Source organism: Nerophis lumbriciformis, linkage group LG04 (assembly GCF_033978685.3).
Source record: "Nerophis lumbriciformis linkage group LG04, RoL_Nlum_v2.1, whole genome shotgun sequence".
Lineage (NCBI taxonomy): Eukaryota > Metazoa > Chordata > Actinopteri > Syngnathiformes > Syngnathidae > Nerophis > Nerophis lumbriciformis.
Window position 1 is genome coordinate 1188194 of NC_084551.2, and position 21503 is coordinate 1209696.

A 21503-nucleotide genomic window follows, 5' to 3' on the forward strand; every position below is an offset into this window, starting at 1 on the left:
ATATATATATATATATGTATACATATATATATATATATATATATACATACCGTATTTTCCGCACTATAAGGCGCACCTAAAAACCACACATTTTCTCAAAAGCTGACAGTGCGCCTTATAACCCGGTGCGCTTTATATATGGATAAATATTAAGATTCATTTTCATAAAGTTTCGGTCTCGTAACTACGGTAAACAGCCGCCATCTTTTTTCCCGGTAGAACAGGAAGCGCTTCTTCTTCTACGCAAGCAACCGGCAAGGTAAGCACCCGCCCCCATAGAACAGGAAGCGCTTCTTCTTCTACTGTAAGCAACCACCCGCCCGCGTAGAAGAAGAAAAAGCGCGCGGATATTACCGTACGTTTCATTTCCTTTGTGTGTTTACATCTGTAAAGACCACAAAATGGCTCCTACTAAACGACAGGGATCCGGTTCATGAAAAGACGCAATCTCTCCATCCGCACACGGATTACTATTTCACAGCAACTGATATTCCTGTGAACCGCACTGTGGATACAACGGGAGCACGTACGGTGAATATTCGCACCACAGGGAATGAGAAGTCATCCTTCACTGTGGTTCTAGCTTGCCATGCTAATGGCCAGAAACTTCCACCCATGGTGATATTCAAAAGGAAGACCTTGCCAAAAGAGACCTTTCCAGCCGGCGTCATCATAAAAGCTAACTCGAAGGGATGGATGAAGAAAAGATGAGCGAGTGGTTAAGGTAAGTTTAAGTTTACGCGAAGAGGCCGGGTGGCTTTTTTCACGCAGCTTCGTCCATGTTGATATACGATTCCATGCGCGCCCACATCACGCTGGTTTTAATATATTATTAAAGTTTGACTGACCTATCTGACTGTTTTTTTGACATTCCTTTAGCGCAGTTAGATGCGGCTTATAACACGGGGCGGCTTATAGGTGGACAAAGTTTTGAAATATGCCGTTCATTGAAGGCGCGGCTTATAACCCAGGGCGCCTTATGGTGCGGAAAATACGGTATATATATATATATATATATATATATATATATATGTCTTAATAAGGTTATCCAAAAAATAGTGCTCGATACCGTAGTAGAGCGCAATATATGTATGTGTGGGGAAAAAAAATCACAAGACTATTTCATCTCTACAGGCCTGTTTCATGAGGGGGGGTACCCTCAATCGTCAGGAGAATCTCCTGACGATTGAGGGTACCCCCCCTCATGAAACAGGCCTGTAGAGATGAAATAGTCTTGTGATTTTTTTTCCCCACACATACATATATATATATATATATATATATATATACACATATATATTTACATACATACATATATATGTATACATATATATATATATATATATGTATACATATATATATATATATATGTGTGTATACATATACATATATATATATATATATATATATGTATACATATATATATATAAATATATCTATACATATATATATATATATATGTATACATATATATATATATATATATACACATACATATATACATACATATATACATGCATGCATACATACATACATATATACATGCATGCATACATACATACACACACACACACACACACACACACACACACACACACACACATATATATATATATATATACATATATACATACACATATATATATTTATACATATATATTTACATACATACATACATACATACAAACATATATATATATATATATATATATATATATATTACATATATTACATATAATCCATTATATGTATTAGGCTCCAGCGCCCCCCGCGACCCCGAAGGGAATAAGCGGTAGAAAATGGATGGATGGATGGCATTATATATATTACATATAATCCATTACTTGCACACTATTGACTAGTGATGCAGCGATAATTCGGCCACCGGAAAAATACTTTGCTCACCGAAACCGAATGTTGTGACGACGTATCTACTTCTGCTGGCGGGCTGCGTCTCTCTTTGTGCACACGAATAACGTAAGTCGCCTAAAGATGATGCAAAAGTCCCATTTCCGTTTATAGGGAAGTCACGTTTGAAAAGATGAGATTCCAATCGGATTCGGACTACCTCCTTATGCAACCTGAATCAGAAGAGAAAAGATCACATTTGAAGCACTTTGGAGCATTTATCTGATCTGTGTCACAGATTTGGTGTGCAGAAAAAAACGGGGGCATTGATAAGTTAAATTACATTTTTGTAAAGGTTGGATTTGCTAATACGGTTAATAATTCATATTGTCTAGTTTTTAATTTGGCATTATTTACTAGTTGTTTTTTTTTAATGTCTGTGTTCCTACAGGTACAGCCTCAGTTACCACGATTTCTTCATTCTAACAAATCGGACATCCCAGAACGGATTTGGCGTCAGTTAAGTGGGATTGACTCCTGCTTGTTGTGGAAGTGAGTGGAAAAGGTTGTGTGTGATTGACTGGACATCAATCACTAAATCACCTCACAGTCTGCTAGGTTAGGAGGCTCCAGCTTTCCCGCAACAAAAAGGATGGATTATGGTTCGACGTTTGGGGTTCCACTGTATTTCAAAAGCTAGATCTAGAAGTGAGTTCTGTAGCTAGGATCCTCTGGGTTTATCCTTAGCGACACTTAGCGATGTGTCCGGAGAGGTGATGGGAGCGAGCAAAACTGCGGAAGCAGTTGGGGCAGGAGTACGGCTTCTCTCCAGTGTGAGTGAGCATGTGAGTTTTCAAATGGCCGGACAAGCGGAAGCTCTTGCCGCATTCCTGACACATGTACGGGCGCAGGTTAGTGTGTGTCCTGCGGTGCTTGCCTAGGTCGCCGGAGGAGGTGTAGCGGCGTTGGCACTCGGGACACTCGAAGGGCTTCTCCCCGGAATGTATCCTCTTGTGCTTCACCAGGTCGCCGGACTGCGTGAAGCTCTTGTCGCACTGGTCGCACTTGTAGGGTCTCTCGCCGGTGTGCGTGCGCTGGTGGTTCCGCAGATGCGACAGGCGGATGAACTTGTTGCCGCAGACGGTGCAGTGGTAGGGCCTCTCGCCCGTGTGCGTCCTCAGGTGTATCTTCAGAGCCCCCAGGTCGCTGATCTTCAGGCCGCAGTCGCCGCACTGGTGAGACTTCTCGCTGTGCAGCTTGGTGTGCACGCGCAGGTTCTTGCGGGTGTTGAAGGTTTTCTCGCAAGCCAGGCAGTGGAAGGGCTTCTCGCTAGAGTGCGTTCTCAAGTGCAGGTTGAGGCTCGCCTTTAATCCAAACTCCTTCCCGCATTGGGAGCAGGAGTACTCCTTCTTGGCCGAGTGCGTGGTGAGGTGGCACTTGAGTTGGTGTCCTCTCTGGAAGGCCTTGCCGCACACTTGACACTTGTGCGGCTTCTCCCCCGTGTGGATCCTCTGGTGCTGCCGCCAGCTGCTGCGCTCCACAAAGCGCCTGCCGCAGTCCTTGCAGACAAACGGACGCTCGCCCGTGTGGATGCGCATGTGGTCCTCCAAGCTCTGAGGGGTGCGCAGCTTCTTATCACACTCTGGACACTTCAATCCCAGGTCCAGACAGATGGGCTTTTCCTCGGATTCTGTGTGCGGCTGGTGACACAAGTGAGGCCCCTGGCCCCAGGTGGCTTTGAAGCTCTTCCCGCAGTCGACGCAGCACAGGTTCCCCCCTCTGATGACCACTGACATGTTGTGCCAGCGCTGGCAGTGGTTTTTCAGGTTCTTTAAGTACTGGAAGCTGCGCACGCATGTCGGGCACGGGTGGAGCCGGCGGGTCGGTGCAGAAGGGTGGCTCTCTCTGACATGGACCCGAAGGTAGACTTTGGAGCTGAAGGTGCTGCTGCAGACGGTGCAGGTGTGTTTGGGGATGAGGCTTTTTTGGGCGTGGCTGGAGAGGCAGTTATTCAGCTCGGCCAGGTACTCCTTCTGGTGGACCCACTTGACGTGCTTCTCCAAGAAGTCCAGGTTGGTGAAGGAGACATCACAGTGGGGACAAGGGAAAAACTCATTTGACCCTAAGAGGGGTGAGAGGGACAAAGACAGAAGCACATTAAAACAGTTTAGTAGTATTAAGGCATAACAACCAGTCCCTACAGGACTTTGCAGACTTTTGTGATTGGTTTAGCCTAAAACGCCTCAATTTGCAGCAACTTTTTCAGAAAGTTGCGTCTTTTCTTATCTTAGATGTTAATGCTTCAAGTTTTCCTTGCAACCTTAACTAAAGGCTTAGTTGGCCACATGCGTGGACAGCACCTGTTAGCTCTTATTTCCAAAATTGTGTACACTACTGAATTGAGGTATTATGGCCCTTATGTGGACACTTATACTGCCATCTGGTGGTGTTAGAAGAGTATAACATACAATGGAATTTGGGAAAAAAAAGTGTAAAAATAAGAATTAGCATGTCACTCATACTTGCCAACCTTGAGACCTCCGATTTCGGGAGGTGGGGGGCGGGGTTAACATATATATATATATATATATATATATATATATATATATATATATATATATATATATATATATATATATATATATATATATATATATATATATATATATATATATATATATAAGAAATACTTGACTTTCAGTGAATTCTGGCTATATATATATTTTTTTATTATATATATATATATATATATAAATAAATAAAATAAATACTTGAATTTCAGTGTTCATTTATTTACACACCTCTAACACTCCTCTACTCATTGTTGAGTTAAGGGTTGAATTGTCCATCCTTGTTGTATTCTCTGTCACTATTTCAGAACACACACATTATACAAATATACATTATAAAATCAATAAGAAAACGGGAGCTCTAATTTGGGAGTCTGAATTAGGATCAGAAGTTTCTATATAAACATTGCGTACTCACGTCGCCATTTTGTATTGATTACTGCAGCTGTGCACTGGATTCATTCACAAATACAAACTACAACTCACAAACACTTTAGAGTTAGGCTCCACCATCAGAATGTGTACTTAAACTTATAAAGATCACATGGATATTATTCAGTGAGTTGATTCACCAAAACTAACCTGTTATACAGGAGGAAAAAGCATACAGGACGTTTCAATTGTTCACAGACTGGTCGCTCTCATCAGAATGACAAGACACTTCCGGTCTGCAGGTGATAGCATTCAATTGGGAAGAAACGCCCTACTGCCCCCTACTGACCAATGTGAATACTGATAAATGTGTAATGACAGCTCCAAAAACGAATTCAAACCACAAAATAAAATAAATAAATCAGCACAAAAATGTGACACATTATGGGTGGGTCACATATGCATGTACAGTAGATGGCAGTATTGTCCTGTTTAAGAGTGTCACAACATTGCTGTTTACGGCAGACGAACTGCTTTACGTAGACGAAAACGTGACTGCTGTTGTTGTGTGTTGTTACCGCGCTGGGAGGACGTTAATGAAACTGCCTAACAATAAACCCACATAAGAAACCAAGAACTCGCCCTCCATCATTCTACAGTTATAACGTGATTGGGCAGGCATGCTGTTTATATTGTGGGAAAGCAGACGTGAAAACAGGCTGTCAACACGTCACTCAGGTCCGCATGGAGCTGGAGGGGGCGTGACCTCCAGCTCCGCCTGAATTTCGGGAGAAAATTTGTCCCGGGAGGTTTTCGGGAGAGGCGCTGAATTTCGGGAGTCTCCCGGAAAATCCGGGAGGGTTGGCAAGTATGATGTCACTAAACATGAAGTACATGTTTGTTTATCTTATGGATAAAATACATCATATCAAAATCAAAAGATGATTCTTAGTTTTTATTCTAATTAGGGTCCAATAAGCCCAAATAGCAAAGAGAAATAAAAAAAAGCATGTAAACAAACAGCTTGGGCCTTAAGAGGTTTCAACCTAAGAAAATCCCATCCAATCCCCTTTATTTATATAGCACAGTTAAACAACAAAAATGTGTCCAAAGTGCTGCACAAAAATATTAAAAACAAGATTCAAATACTATCCTTAGCTACACCAATGACTGAATAAAACAAAATAAATAAATATAAAACCAATATAAAAATAAATATGATTAAAAATTATTTTTAAGGGTAAAACCATTAAAACAATAAATAGAAATACAAATTTAAAAACACAGAGGACCACACAACTCACATAGCTTTAAAAGCCAGAGAATAAAAGTGGGTCTTAAGACAAGACTTAAAACACTCCACTGTGGGAGCAGTTGGAACATGGAGGGGCAGAGTGGTCCAGAGCTTAGAAGTCCCCGTCTCCCCTGGTTTTAAGTCTTGTCTTGGGCACCAAGAACTGGAGCTGGCTCTCGGACCTCAGAGCGCTCGCAGGAGTGTACATTTGGATGAGGTCCGAGATATAAATGAGGTGCCAGTCCATGCAAAGCTTTAAAACCAAACAACAAAATTTTAAAAATCAATTCTAAAATGAACAGAGAGCCAGTTCAAAGTCTCAAGAATTGGGGTTATATGCTCCGTTTCCTGGCCCCTGTTTAGTCGTGCTGCCGCATTCTGGACTAACTGCAACCGGGAGAGAGCTTTTTGGCTAATGCATACCTGCCAACTTTTGAAATCAGAAAAACCTAGTAGCCAGGGTCCAGGGGCCGCAGGCCCTGGTAGGTCCAGGACAAAGTCCTGGTGGGGGGTTCAATTCGCCCCCGACGCAAAATGATTATTAGCATTCAGACAGGTTAAATGTTGCTAAAACCATCACTTTTCTATCAGTCACAGTGACTTTTCAAAACAAAAATATTACAGCAAAAATCATATGGGTTGATTGACATGTTTATTCTGTAAGCTAACTTCAATAGTTTGAAATTATTTTGACAGTTAATGCCAGTTATCCTGTCAACCTTTCACAAGACTTCAATTTGTTCATTGAAAGTATAAACACTTTTTACAGTAAACAAATGGTAAAACAGTACTAAACAATTCCATTAAAAAAAAAAATTGGTGTCATTATTAACTTTCTGTCCAAGCTTGTATAATCTACTGCCTTGTTCAATTGTAAAAAATATTCTGTGCCTAAAATTCACATTTCTATCACAATTATCATACTGTAAACATGGTAAGCTAACTTCATTAAAATTAATAGTCCTGTCAATAGCATGGAATTACAATTCAAATGTAGTTTTTTTGTAAGCCTTTCAAAAGAATTCAAAATATGAAAAATTAATGAAAATTAATTGAAGCCATCAGACACTTGAAAAGTGGCACATCACATCTCTAATGTAATCATTTGAACTTTTCAACAGAAATAGCACTGCAAAAATATTAAGGACATACTTCTGTATTTTGGTAGTTATGCTGTCAACATTTAACAAGATTTCTTCAACTTGTACTTGAAAGCATAAATAGTATAAACACTTTTAACAGTATAACAGTACTAAACAATTCCAATAGATAACATTGGTGTCATTACCTTTTTGTGGCTAAAATACAAATTTATTCTAGTCCATGCTCAATTATTGCCTCCGTAAATAAAACTTCAGCATTTATCACATCCAAAGAATCTGTTTGGGCGACGAAAAACGTTGAAAGTTTTCCACTTGTATCGCTAGCAACGGCATTAGACTTGTGTTTTTTTGTCCCAACGTGGTCTTTTACATCGCTAATTCCTCCGTGTCCGATCAAAAAATCTTGTCTGCACAAGGTGCAATTCGCGTAGTTTTCACCCTTTTTGGAACGGATAATTATTCCCGGATAGGCTTTTGAATATTCTTCACGGAATGACTGCGGTTTTCTTTTCGGTTTAAGACTCGTTTGCGATTTTTCTCCGGCTGATTCCATGATCGTTCGCTCGTTTGGAAACAATGGCAACTGCTTGGCAGCGGTGCTATAAATAGCCTCGCGCATGGCATACGGAATTGCTCGATAGGAAGTTACGGGAAGCAGTGTCGATTGTCATTGTTGTTACGCGATTTCGTGAATAAAACTTTAAAAAAAAAAAAAAAATTTTAATTAATGAAAAACCGTATTTTTTATCACTGCAACCGTAACCCGGAATAGGTTGATGAAAACCGTAGTAATTACGGGAAAACCGGAGTAGTTGGCAGGTATGCTAATGCCAGCATAAAGTGCATTGCAGTAGAACAGGCGACTTGAAATAAAAGCATGCACGACTTGTTAAAAAAGGTTAAAAGATAAAAACGGCTTTACTTTTGCTAAAAGACGAAGATGATAAAAACACGATTATAAAACGCCATTGACTTGTTTGTCAAGTCTATAGTGACGCCAAGACTGGTGACTTTGGGACACACATCATTTTGCAATGGTCCCAAGTCAATGAGGGCCGGACTAACTAAAATTTCCGTTTTTCCCTCATTCATTATTAAAAAATTCTGGGCTAACCAAGCCTTGACGTCGCATTGACAGTTGAGAAGGGGTGTCAGGGGGCCGTGGCCTTTTGAAAGCGGCATATCAATTTGGCAGTCGTCTGCAAAAAAATTATAAGACACTCCATGCCTCTTAAACATCTCTCCAAGAGGGGGGAGATTAAAAGCAAGCAGGATGGGGTCCAGAATAGATCCCTGGGGGACACCACAGTAAAGCGGTGCAGAAAAAGAGGTGGCGTCCCCCAGCCTGACAGAGAAGGACCTCTCTGACAGGTAGGATCTGAACCACTCTAATGCAGTCCCCCTGACACCCACACAGTCTCTCAGGCGCTCTAAAAGAATTGTGTGGTCGACTGTGCAGCTGTGAGATCTAAAAGCACTAAAATGGCAGAGCTGCCAGAGTCAGACATTAAAATCAAATCATTAAAAACCTTTAGAAGTACAGATTCAGTACTGTGCAAAGCTTTGTGTCCAGACTGAAATGGATCTACAGTGCTATTTTCATCTAAAAAAGGCTGCAGTTGCGCCAAAACACATTTCTCCAAAATTATATACCGTATTTTCCGCACTATAAGCCGCACCTAAAAACCACAAATTTTCACAAAAGCTGACAGTGCGGCTTATAACCCGGTGCGCCTTATATATGGATTAATATAAATATTTATTTTCATAAAGTTTCGGTCTCGCAACTACGGTAAACAGCCGCCATCTTTTTTCCCCGTAGAAGAGGAAGCGCTTCTTCTTCTATGGTAAGCAACTGCCAAGGTAAGCACCCGCCCCCGTAGAAGAGGAAGCGCTTCTTCTTCTACGGTAAGCAACCACCCGCCCCCGTAGAAGAAGAAGCGCGCGGGTATTACGTTTCATTTCCTTTGTGTGTTCCATGTTGATATACGACTCCATGCGCGCCCACATCACAGATGGTGTCAAAAAACAAGTGAAGCACACAAATACAACACTCGCCGTCATTCCGGGTGGATTAACCAAAGAACTCCAACCGCTCGATATTGGTGTCAACAAGGCATTTAAAGCACGACTGCGAACGGCGTGGGAACAATGGATGACCGAAGGCGAACACACCTTCACTAAGACAGGGAGACAGCGCCGGACGACATACGCCAACATCTGCCAGTGGATCGTAAATGCCTGGGCGGATATTTCGGTCACAACTGTGGTCCGAGCTTTCCGGAAGGCAATGACTTCGACGAGACGGAGCCGGCCATTTTGGATCCCGTATTCGCCCAACTTTTTAATTCGGAAACCGAAGGAGAAGAATTCGAGGGATTTATGAATGAAGAATAACTTCAGAAAGTGAGCGTTATGTTTATTTTGTGTGTTGTGACATTAACGTTCGAGCAACATTAAGTTATTGATGTTATTGCTCTGCACTATTTTGAATTTTACTATGTTTGTGATTGCACATTTGCACATTACCGTACATTTTGGGAGTGAACAGAGTTGTTAGAACGCTGGTTTTTAATATATTATTAAAGTTTGACTGACCTATCTGACTGTTTTTTTGACATTCCTTTAGCGCAGTTAGATGCGGCTTATAACACGGGGCGGCTTATAGGTGGACAAAGTTTTGAAATATGCCGTTCATTGAAGGCGCGGCTTATAACCCAGGGCGGCTTATGGTGCGGAAAATACGGTAATGTTATTACATTGTTTGATTGCTTTGCTTAATCCATTCCATAATTCCACATACTGATATACTGAAGGTCTTAAGTGTTGTACGTGCATACAAATGTTTTAAATTACATTTTTCTCTAAGATTATATTTCTCCTCTTTTTTTGAGAAGAATTGTTGTATATTCTTGGGTAGCAGGTTATAGTTTGCTTTGTGTATCATTTTAGCTGTTTGCAAATTCACTATGTGGTGGAATTTCAGTATCTTTGATTCAATAAATAAAGGGTTTGTATGTTCTCTATATCCAACATTATGTATTATTCTAACTGATCTTTTTTGTAACACAGTTAATGAATGAAGTGTACTTTTGTAGTTGTTTCCCCATATTTCTACACAATAACTCAGATATGGTAACACTAGTGAGCAGTAGAGAATATGAAGTGATTTTTGGTCTAGAACATGTTTTGCTTTATTCATTATTGACATGTTTCTTGCTACTTTATGTTGTATCTTTTTTACATGACAAGAACCTCTCTGACAGGTAGGATCTGAACCACTCCAATGCAGTCCCCCTGACACCCACACAGTCTCTCAGGCAGTCTAAAAGAATTGTGTGGTCGACTGTGTCAAAGGCAGCTGTGAGATCTAAAAGCACTAAAAGCACTGCGCCACTTGGGGACGGCGTGGCGTGGTTGGGAGAGTGGCCGTGCCGGCAACCTGAGGGTTACTGGTTCAATCCCCACCTTCTACCAACCTCGTCACAATCTGCGTGTCCTTGAGCAAGACACTTCACCCTTGCTCCTGATGAATCGTGGTTAGGGCCTTGCATGGCAGCTCCCTGTGTGAATGAATGGGTGAATGTGGAAGTAGTGTCAAAGCGCAGCGAGTACCTTGAAGGTAGAAAAGCGCTATACAAGTATAACCCATTTAAAATGGCAGAGCTGCCAGAATGAGTCATTAAAAGCAGGTCATTAAAAACTATTAAAAGTGCAGATTCAGTACTGTGCAAAGCTTTGTATCCAGACTGAAATTTGATTGATTGATTGATTGAGACTTGTATTAGTAGATTGCACAGTACAGTACATATTCCGTACAATTGACCACTAAATGGTAACACCTGAATAAGTCCATGTTAATCAATTCATGGTCAAATTTATCTAAAGTGCTATTTTCATCTAAAAAAAAGGTTGAAGTTGCGCCAAAACACATTTCTCCAAAATGTTTGACACCAAAGGTAATTTAGAAATGGGCCGATAATTTGACAAACTTGTTAGACTTAGACTTCCTTTTATTGTCATTCAAATTTGAACTTTACAGTACCATACCTGCCAACTTTTGAAATCAGAAAAACCTAGTAGCCAGGGTCCAGACGCAAAATGATTATTAGCATTCAGACAGGTTAAAATGTTGCTAAAAGCATCACTTTTCTATCAGTCACAGTGACTTTTCAAAACAAAAATATTACAGCAAAAATCATATGGGTTGATTGACATGTTTATTCTGTAAGCTAACTTCAATAGTTTGAAATTATTTTGACAGTTAATGCCAGTTATCCTGTCAACCTTTCACAAGACTTCAATTTGTTCATTGAAAGTATAAACACTTTTTACAGTAAACAAATGGTAAAACAGTACTAAACAATTCCATTAAAAAAAAAATTGGTGTCATTATTAACTTTCTGTCCAAGCTTGTATAATCTACTGCCTTGTTCAATTGTAAAAAATATTCTGTGCCTAAAATTCACATTTCTATCACAATTATCATATCATCATCGAAATATCGAACACAAATGGGGTACAGTTTTACATCGTCATAATCGGTGCTGCCGTCAGTCGACATGCTAAATGGTTCCGTCTTCATGACATCGGCGATACTTTTTGAGGATTCTGTTCCAAGACACTGAATAATGTTTGATGTTTTGGTTCGACCACATCCATATTTTTTGCCGATTTTCGAGTCGGGAAACATTTTCCGAAATAACTGTCCCATGTGATCAGCCAGTGCGATTGGAAGTCCATGCTCAATTATTGCCTCCGTAAATAAAACTTCGGCATTTATCACATCCAAAGAATCTGTTTGGGCGACGAAAAACGTTGAAAGTTTTCCACTTGTATCGCTAGCAACGGCATTAGACTTGTGTTTTTTTGTCCCAACGTGGTCTTTTACATCGCTAATTCCTCCGTGTCTGATCGAAAAATCTTGTCTGCACAAGGTGCAATTCGCGTAGTTTTCACCCTTTTTGGAACGGATAATTATTCCCGGATAGGCTTTTGAATATTCTTCACGGAATGACTGCAGTTTTCTTTTCGGTTTAAGACTCGTTTGCGATGTTTCTCCGGCTGATTCCATGATCGTTCGCTCGTTTGGAAACAATGGCAACTGGTGCCTCGTGCTTGGCAGCGGTGCTATAAATAGCCTCGCGCATGGCATTCGGAATGGCTCGATAGGAAGTTACGGGAAGCACTGGTAGGGCTGGGCGATATGACAAAAAAATGTATCACGATATAAGTGTTTCATATCAGTCGATATCGATAATTATTTATAAAAAAAAAAACTATTCTAAATAAAGACCAGGAGAAAAAAGGCTGAATTTAAATACTTTTATTTTAAATATAAGTAGGTAGCATGTCCTTCGCTAATTGATCCACCACTGCATCCGTTATTTCTTTATAACGTTTTGAATTTTTGTCGTATGGCACTGCTGCCGAGTATCTCTCGATGGTGGTCTGTTGTTGCCGCTTCGGTGCTGTTCCACTTGCACCGGCTGATGTAGATGCTTGTGGTTGTTTGTTACTGCTGTACTCCAGCGGGTGAGAGCGGCTCAGTTGGTAAAATAAGTTTGTCGTGTTCCCAGACTTGGTCGGGACGACGACCTTGCAAAGTTTGCAGACAGTATTACTCTGATTCGTATCGGACTTAAAAAATCCAAAATACTGCCAAACTGGTGAGGTGACGTTTCCTTTTTTATTTACAATTTCCTCTCGTGCTGCCGCACTCATATTCCCGTTTTGTTTCACTCCTCGTCGTCAGCTCGCCGTTGTTGCTTTTTTTTTTTTCCTGTTAGCATTTCCCAGAATGCCTTGCGGTTGAGATAGGTTGAGAGGCCAAAGCCCTTCCTCTGCCTACACCCCCCAGAATGCCGTGCGGTTCCGGCTCGGCATTTCTTCCTATTTTTTCCTAACAGAACTCAGTGAAATTATCGAACCATTTTCTATTGATATTGATCACATGTCTATCGCGATATATATTGTTATTGTTTTATCGCCCAGCCCTAGGAAGCAGTGTCGATTGTCATTGTTACGCGATTTCGTGAATAAAACTTAAAAAAAAAAAAAAAATTTTAATTAATGAAAAACCGTATTTTTTATCACTGCAACCGTAACCCAGAATAGGTTGATGAAAACCGTACTAATTACAAGAAAACGGGAGTAGTTGGCAGGTATGCAGTACATATAAGAACAAAATTTCGTTGCATTAGCTCATGGTAGGATAAATGGGCAATAAGGTGCAGATATAAATATATAGATTACTGTACAGATAAATATGTGCTCGAGGCCTCAATCATTGGTATGTGTTCATCTACAAAACCATTCTGTGTATCACTCCATCTTATCTGTCTTGTCTTTTAACAAAGAAACAAGGAATCAAATCAAATCAAATCAACTTTATTTATGAAGCACATTTAAAATTTACCACAGGGGTAGCCAAAGTGCTGTACAATGGGCAGGTTAAAAGATAAAACGAGTACCGAGCAAACACAACACAACACAAACAGAACACGATAAAAAATAAATAAATAAAATAGAATAAATAAAAACATAAAAACAGGTTCACAGCAGGTGTATTATGGGGCGCCATTGCAGGATGGATATCACTCAGTGTTAAAAGCCATGGAATAAAAGTATGTTTTTAAGAGAGATTTAAAAACAGGAAGAGAGGAGGCTTGTCCAACACTCAGAGGTAGGTCATTCCAGAGCTTGGGAGCAGCAACGGCGAAAGCTCTGTCACCTCTAAGCTTCAGCCTTGTGTCAGGGACCGTCAACAGCAGCTGATCGGCTGATCTTAAGGATCGGGTGGGGCAGTAAGGCTGAAGGAGGTCGGAGAGATAGGTTGGCGCGAGGTTGTTTAGACATTTAAAAACAAATAAAAGGAGTTTAAAATTGATTAATCTGTTCTTTCTAATCCATTTTCCACCGCTTGTTACTCTCGGTGTCTCCTAGCCGCTCAGGCAAATCATATTGTCTAAAAATGCATTTTTCCACCGATAACGTGACATCAAGTGCACACTCTTTCAGTCAATTAGTGCGCGAGGCCAAATTGTTTGAACCCAATGCTGCCCCCAAGTCAAAAAGTTTGGGGACCCCTTTAATAGACTATACATACATGCATGTATAGAATATATTACTTAAATGTGTTTTCACGTTAAAAAAAACTCATTTTGAGATGTGGGCGGCGTTTGGGTTTTTTTTTGGCCGTGGTGGTGGGCCTCGATGAATTACATGAAGGGGAAACCCTGCATTATATTAAATACTAACCTTACCATTTACAGTTGCCACTCAGTGTGTTCTTCAAGAGACATCAAATTATTAAATAGTAAAAACACTACTAAGACTACAATCTGCACCTTATTGCTCTTTTATCCTGCACTACAACAAATATAGTATATTGAATGGTAACACTAAATTGGCCCGAGTGTGAGTGTTGTCCCTGCGATGAGGTGGCGACTTGTCCAGGGTGTAGCCCGCCTTTCGCCCGATTGTAGCTGAGATAGGCTCCAGCACCCCCCTGCGACCCGAAGGGAATAAGCGGTAGAAAATGGAATATTTAGTGGACCACAATGGAAACAAGCCTTTTGGCTTTTTGTGCCATCCATTTGCCTTTTTAAAGCATTACATGGATTCAATTCTTTAAGATGTCAATAAACTTCTCAATCAATCAATCAATCAATCAATCAAAAACGAGCTAATGCAACAAAATTTCGTTCTTATCTGTACTGTAAAGTTCAAATTTGAATGACAATAAAAGGAAGTCTAAGTCTAAGTTTTGAAACATTTACTTGTTCACTTTTATTTTGGTTAATTTATAGCAGTGGTTCTAAACCTTGTTGGAGGTACCGAAACCCACCAGTTATTTAGTGAAAAATAAAGTGTTGTTTTTTTTTCAAATTCAAGACAAAGTTATGTTTTTGGTAACACTTTAGTATGGGGAACATATTCTAAGTAACAAAGACTTAATTTAGAGTTATTTGGTTAGGGTTAGAGGGTTAGGTTTATAATAAGGCCATGCCGAATAAGGCATTAATAAGTACTTAATAATGACTAGTTAAAGGGGAACATTATCACCAGACCTATGTAAGCGTCAATATATACCTTGATGTTGCAGAAAAAAGACCATATATTTTTTTAACCGATTTCCCAACTCTAAATGGGTGAATTTTGGCGAATTAAACGCCTTTATAATATTCGCTCTCGGAGCGATGACGTCACAACGTGGCGTCACATCGGGAAGCAATCCGCCATTTTCTCAAACACCGAGTCAAATCAGCTCTGTTATTTTCCGTTTTTTCGACTGTTTTCCGTACCTTGGAGACATCATGCCTCGTGGGTGTGTTGTCGGAGGGTGTAACAACACGAACAGGGACGGATTCAAGTTGCACCAGTGGCCCAAAGATGCCAAAGTGGCAAGAAATTGGACGTTTGTTCCGCACACTTTACCCACGAAAGCTATGCTACGACAGAGATGGCAAGAATGTGTGGATATCCTGCGACACTCAAAGCAGATGCATTTCCAACCATAAAGTCAAAGAAATCTTCCGCCAGACCCCCAGGAAAAGAGAGTGGATGAGGGTATATCTACAGAATATATTAATTGATGAAAACTGGGCTGTCTGCACTCTCAAAGTGCATGTTGTTGCCAAATGTATTTCATATGCTGTAAACCTAGTTCAACTATGAACTAGGTTTACAGCATAGTTTCCTTTAATGCCAAACAAACACATACCAATCGTTGGTTAGAAGGCGATCGCCGAATTCGTCCTCGCTTTCTCCCGTGTCGCTGGCTGTCGTGTCGTTTTCGTGGGTTTCGCTTGCATACGGTTCAAACCGATATGGCTCAATAGCTTCAGTTTCTTCATCAATTTGGTTTTCGCTACCTGCCTCCACACTACAACCATCCGTTTCAATACATGCGTAATCTGTTGAATCGCTTAAGCCGCTGAAATCCGAGTCTGAATCCGAGCTAATGTCGCTATAGCTTGCTGTTCTTTCCGCCATGTTTGTTTGTGTTGGCATCACTATGTGACGTCACAGGAAAATGGACGGGTGTATATAACGATGGTTAAAATCAGGCACTTTGAAGCTTTTTTTAGGGATATTGCGTGATGGGTAGAATTTTGAAAAAAACTTTGAAAAATAAAATAAGTTACTGGGAACTGATTTTTAATGGTTTTAACCATTCTGAAATTGTGATAATGTTCCCCTTTAAGAGCCAATATGTTACTAATTTGCATGTTAATAAGCAACTAATTAATGGTGAATATGTTCCCCATACTAAAGTGTTACCATGTTTTTTTACTGGTGCACAAAATGAACCGTGCATGAACATCACCTTGTTCAAACAACAAAACCAACACAGTGCATAAACTCACAACAAATTACACACCTGCAAATCAGTGTGACTTCTGCTGTTGCCGTATCCGTAATACGCTGATAGGGAGAAGTTTTTATTTACACGATGAGTCGGGTGTGTCTTGACCTCCGCCGAACCCCTGAGCCCGACTCACCGAACCCCTAGGTTTCGATCGAACCCAGGTTAAGAACCACTGATTTATAGACTGTTAACTTTTTTTTTTAAACTTCAATAACAGTATACAAAGGCAAAATATTATAGCAGTTTTCACTGGAGATCCTAGAATGGTTTTGAGGTCATTAGTATTGTACTGCTAGACCTCACTGACTTCCAAGCAGCGGTTAACTTCTTTTTACACTCGCACTTAATGTTAAAAAGTTAAGCGGATAAGCGGAAGAAGATGGATGGATAGTTCAATATTCTCCCGAAATGTGTTTGTCATTCTTGTTTGGTGTGGATTCACAGTGTGGAGCATATTTCTAACAATGTTAAAGTTGCTTATACGGCCACTCTCAGTGTAAACTGTAGCGCTGTTGATGAAGTATGCGTTGCATTCGCGTATGTGTGCGTACAGAAGCCGCTCATATGTTGTGACTGGGCCGGCACGTGTTTAGGAAGGATGAAAAGCGGCCGTGACGACAGCTCGTAGAGGACGTTAAAAGCAGTGCCTGTAAGGCACGCCCCCAAAACTGTGGAATACGAGATACAATGACTGACGTTCGATAATGAAGGTTGCCTCAGCTCAAAGCCTGAGCCCCGACATTAATGAACTAGCATCCAAGAAAAGATGCCGGGTATCTGGCTTGGGCACATCAGATTAGATCAGTGTGTTGCAAACTGAGCAGTTTAAAGTCCTGAATGGTTGGTTTATTCATTATTTTATTTTCACATTTATTAGCCTGTGGAAAAAGTTAATGTTGATATTTACCTCAGAAGGCTGCAAATAGAAAAGAGGCATTCAATTTTTATTTAAATTGTATTTGACGGCGTGGCGAAGTTGGTAGAGTGGCCGTGCCAGCAATCGGAGGGTTGCTGGTTACTGGGATTCAATCCCCACCTTCTACCATCCTAGTCACGTCCGTTGTGTCCTTGGGCAAGACACTTCACCCTTGCTCCTGATGGGTGCTGGTTAGCGCCTTGCATGGCAGCTCCCGCCATCAGTGTGTGAATGTGTGTGTGAATGGGTGAATGTGGAAATAGTGTCAAAGCGCTTTGAGTACCTTGAAGGTAGAAAAGCGCTATACAAGTATAACCCATTTATCATTTATGTGCCATTGATATTTTTTAATTATTATTATTATTATTTGAAACTCGATTTTGCATGTCACTATAAAGTTAAACAAGCCTTGCTTGTTCAATATTCAATACAAAACTTGTTTGGGTCCCTATTAAAAAGGTAAATTTGTTCAACCTTGGCCCGCGGCTTTGTTCAGTTTTACATTTTGGCCCACTCTGTATTTGAGTTTGACACCCGTTTTAGGTATTTAGTATTCGAGCGCCGCTGGACCCAAAAGTTGCAGCGTGCCTTACTGGGGGCAGAGGTGGGTAGTAACGCGCTACATTTACTCCGTTACATCTACTTGAGTAACTTTTGGGATAAATTGTACTTCTAAGAGTAGTTTTAATGCAACATACTTTTACTTTTACTTAAGTATATTTATAGAGAAGGAACGCTACTTTTACTCCGCTACTTTTATCTACATTCAGCTCGCTACTCGCTACTAATTTTTATCGATCTGTTAATGCACGCTTTGTTTGTTTTGGTCTGTCAGACAGACCTTCATAGTGCCTGCCTTACTGGTGACGTTTCACTTCGTTCCACCAATCAGATGCAGTCACTGGTGACGTTGGACCAATCAAACAGAGCCAGGTGGTCACATGACCTGACTTAAACAAGTTGAAAAACTTATTGGGGTGTTACCATTTAGTGGTCAATCGTACGGAATATGTACTGTACTGTGCAATCTACTAATAAAAGTTCCAATCAATCAATCAAAAGTGTGAAGGAAAAAAGACCCTTTTTTATTTCAACCGTACACCCCGTCAAAAGCCTAAAGACTGACTGCACAGTTCCTGTCTTCACAATAAAAGTGCCGCTCCATCGCGCCTGCGCTTTCAAAACAAGAGTCTCCGAAAGCCAGCGCAAACAAGCTAGCAAGCAACGGAGTTTGACGCCAATATATTTCTTGTAAAGTGTATAAAAACGAATATGGAAGATGGACAAATAAGATGCCAAAAACCAACCACTTTCACATCGACATCCCACTGGGGTGAGTTTTTCCTTGCCCTTATGTGGGCTTTGTACCGAGGATGTCGTTGTGGCTTGTGCAGCCCTTTGAGACACTTGTGATTTAGGGCTATATAAATAAACATTGATTGATATATATATATACATATATATACATACATACATACATATATATATATATATATATATATACATATATATATATATACATACATACATATATATATATATATATATATATATATATATATATATATATACATACATACATATATATATATATATATATATATATATATATATATATAAATAAATGATAAATGGGTTGTACTTGTATAGCGCTTTTCTACCTTCAAGGTACTCAAAGCGCTTTACTTCCACATTTACCCATTCACACACACATTCACACACTGATGGAGGGAGCTGCCATGCAAGGCGCTAACCAGCACCCATCAGGAGCAAGGGTGAAGTGTCTTGCTCAGGACACAACGGACATGACGAGGTTGGTACTAGGTGGGGATTGAACCAGGGACCCTCGGGTCGCGCACGGCCACTCTTCCACTGCGCCACGCCGTCCCTATACATATATATATATATATATATATATATATATATATATATATATACATATATATACATATATATATATATATATATATATATATATATATGATATGAGTGTGTATGTTACTCATCAGTTACTCAGTACTTGAGTAGTTTTTTCACAACATACTTTTTACTTTTACTCAAGTAAATATTTGGGTGACTACTCCTTACTTTTACTTGAGTAATAAATCTCTAAAGTAACAGTACTCTTACTTGAGTACAATTTCTGGCTACTCTACCCACCTCTGACTGGGGGTGAGTAGTTTTACTTCCGTGACGCTAATTGGTGTCATTAGCCCTGAGCCCCATCCCTTTGTTTCCATGACGACGACATTGACTCCTACCTGTGCAGACGAACTCCTCATCCTCCTCGTCCACGTTGTCTCCATCCTGCGACTCCTCTCCCTCCTCTTTTTTGATGAAATGCTCCTCCTTGACAGTCACGTCGTATTCGGGCTGCGCGTCCGGTTCTTCTTCTTTTAAAACCCCCGCAAGATGGTAGTGGTGGTGAAGACCATCTGTAAAGGGTGTCCTGACGTCATCACCACCACCATCAGGCTGGGAGCCTAAAGTGGCCCCATAATACACCTCAGTGATCTCCAGGGCGTGTGGCTCCTCTTTGATTTGGATGTGGAGCTCATCTCCATTGGTACAATACTCATCACAGTCTCCATCTTCCTCGCCCATTTCACGTTTGACCATGACGACGACGTCGCCGCCGTCCGCCTTCGCTTTGTTTTTCGACTCCACCCTCATGTTGCGCACCTTGGACGACGCACAGTTTAAAGCGACAAAATATTACAAAAATAAAATAATGATAAAATACTCGCCGCACAGTGAGACGTCAAAGAGGACAATAACAACGATGCTAGCGTTAGCATCGGGAGGTTAGCATGGCGGCTAACCGCATTAACCTGGCCGCGGTCAAGCAGTCAGCGACGCGTCGCGTATCATGGCTTCGTCCGCTTTATGATAATTATGCATATTATTCCGAAAAAGGCGCTTTAAAAGGCCGGCGTGTTACAGCAAGGCCTGTGTTTATTAACCTGCTACATTCGGCACTTTGATGAGAATACAGTACAAGCCCGCACTGGATGAAGAGGGGGCACTTCCGGTTTCTGTGGCCAATCAGGAACGTCCTTATTTAAATCCCCGAATAAAACCACGCCCCTATTCTTCCTCATCTTCTATGTTCTTGCATTAAAAAGTGTCCACTGTTACTCAATTGGAAGAAAGAACACTGCAACTATAAATATCATTTGTCTATAAAAGTGTAAGTACACTGCTTATTACATACTTGCCAACCCTCCCGAATTTTCCGGGAGACTCCCGAAATTCAGCGCCTCTCCCGAAAACCTCCCGGGACAAATGTTCTCCCGAAAATCTCCCGATTTTCAGCCGGAGAAAGTCCAGTCCATAGGAGGGGGCGTGGCCTCCAGCTCCATGCGGACCTGAGTGAGGACAGCCTTTTTTTCATGACGGGAGGACAACAGGGTGACAAGAACTAAATCATCCAGACTAGAGACAAATTGTATTATTATGTTTATCTTACCTACAAATAAATATATTTATTAATTAAAAAAATAAATAAATAAATAAATACATTTTTTTATATATTTGCTAAAAACATCAAATTGTATTTTTATTTGTATTTTTTCTGACTCCTTATTACATCCAGCCATAGAATTAAAATAAACATATTTGAAATAATTAATTTTAAATGATCATAATAATTCATTTAAAATGACCATACTATCCATCCATCCATGCATCTTCTTCCGCTTATCCGAGGTCGGGTCGCGGGGGCAGCAGCCTAAGCAGGGAAGCCCAGACTTCCCTTTCCCCAGCCACTTCGTCCAGCTCTTCCTGTGGGACCCCGAGGCGTTCCCAGGCCAGCCGGGAGACATAGTCTTCCCAACGTGTCCTGGGTCTTCCTCGCGGCCTCTTACCGGTCGGACGTGCCCTAAACACCTCCCTAGGGAGGCGTTCGGGTGGCATCCTGACCAGATGCCCGAACCACCTCATCTGGCTCCTCTCCATGTGGAGGAGCAGCGGCTTTACTTTGAGCTCCCCCCGGATGGCAGAGCTTCTCACCCTATCTCTAAGGGAG

At 40.8% G+C, this 21503-nt stretch overlaps 1 protein-coding gene across 1 annotated transcript; it reads right to left on the reverse strand.

The window, feature by feature from the left end:
- Positions 1 to 1735: 1735 nt before the first annotated feature.
- On the reverse strand, positions 1736 to 20471 carry LOC133594560 (uncharacterized). The gene is made up of 2 exons (XM_061947380.1): positions 19738 to 20471; positions 1736 to 3970 (listed from the first exon to the last, which is right to left on the reverse strand). Exons 1-2 carry the CDS (start codon positions 20147 to 20149, stop codon positions 2592 to 2594), a joined length of 1791 nt encoding a protein of 596 aa, XP_061803364.1. The 5' UTR covers positions 20150 to 20471; the 3' UTR covers positions 1736 to 2591.
- Between the last annotated feature and the right edge of the window lie 1032 nt (positions 20472 to 21503).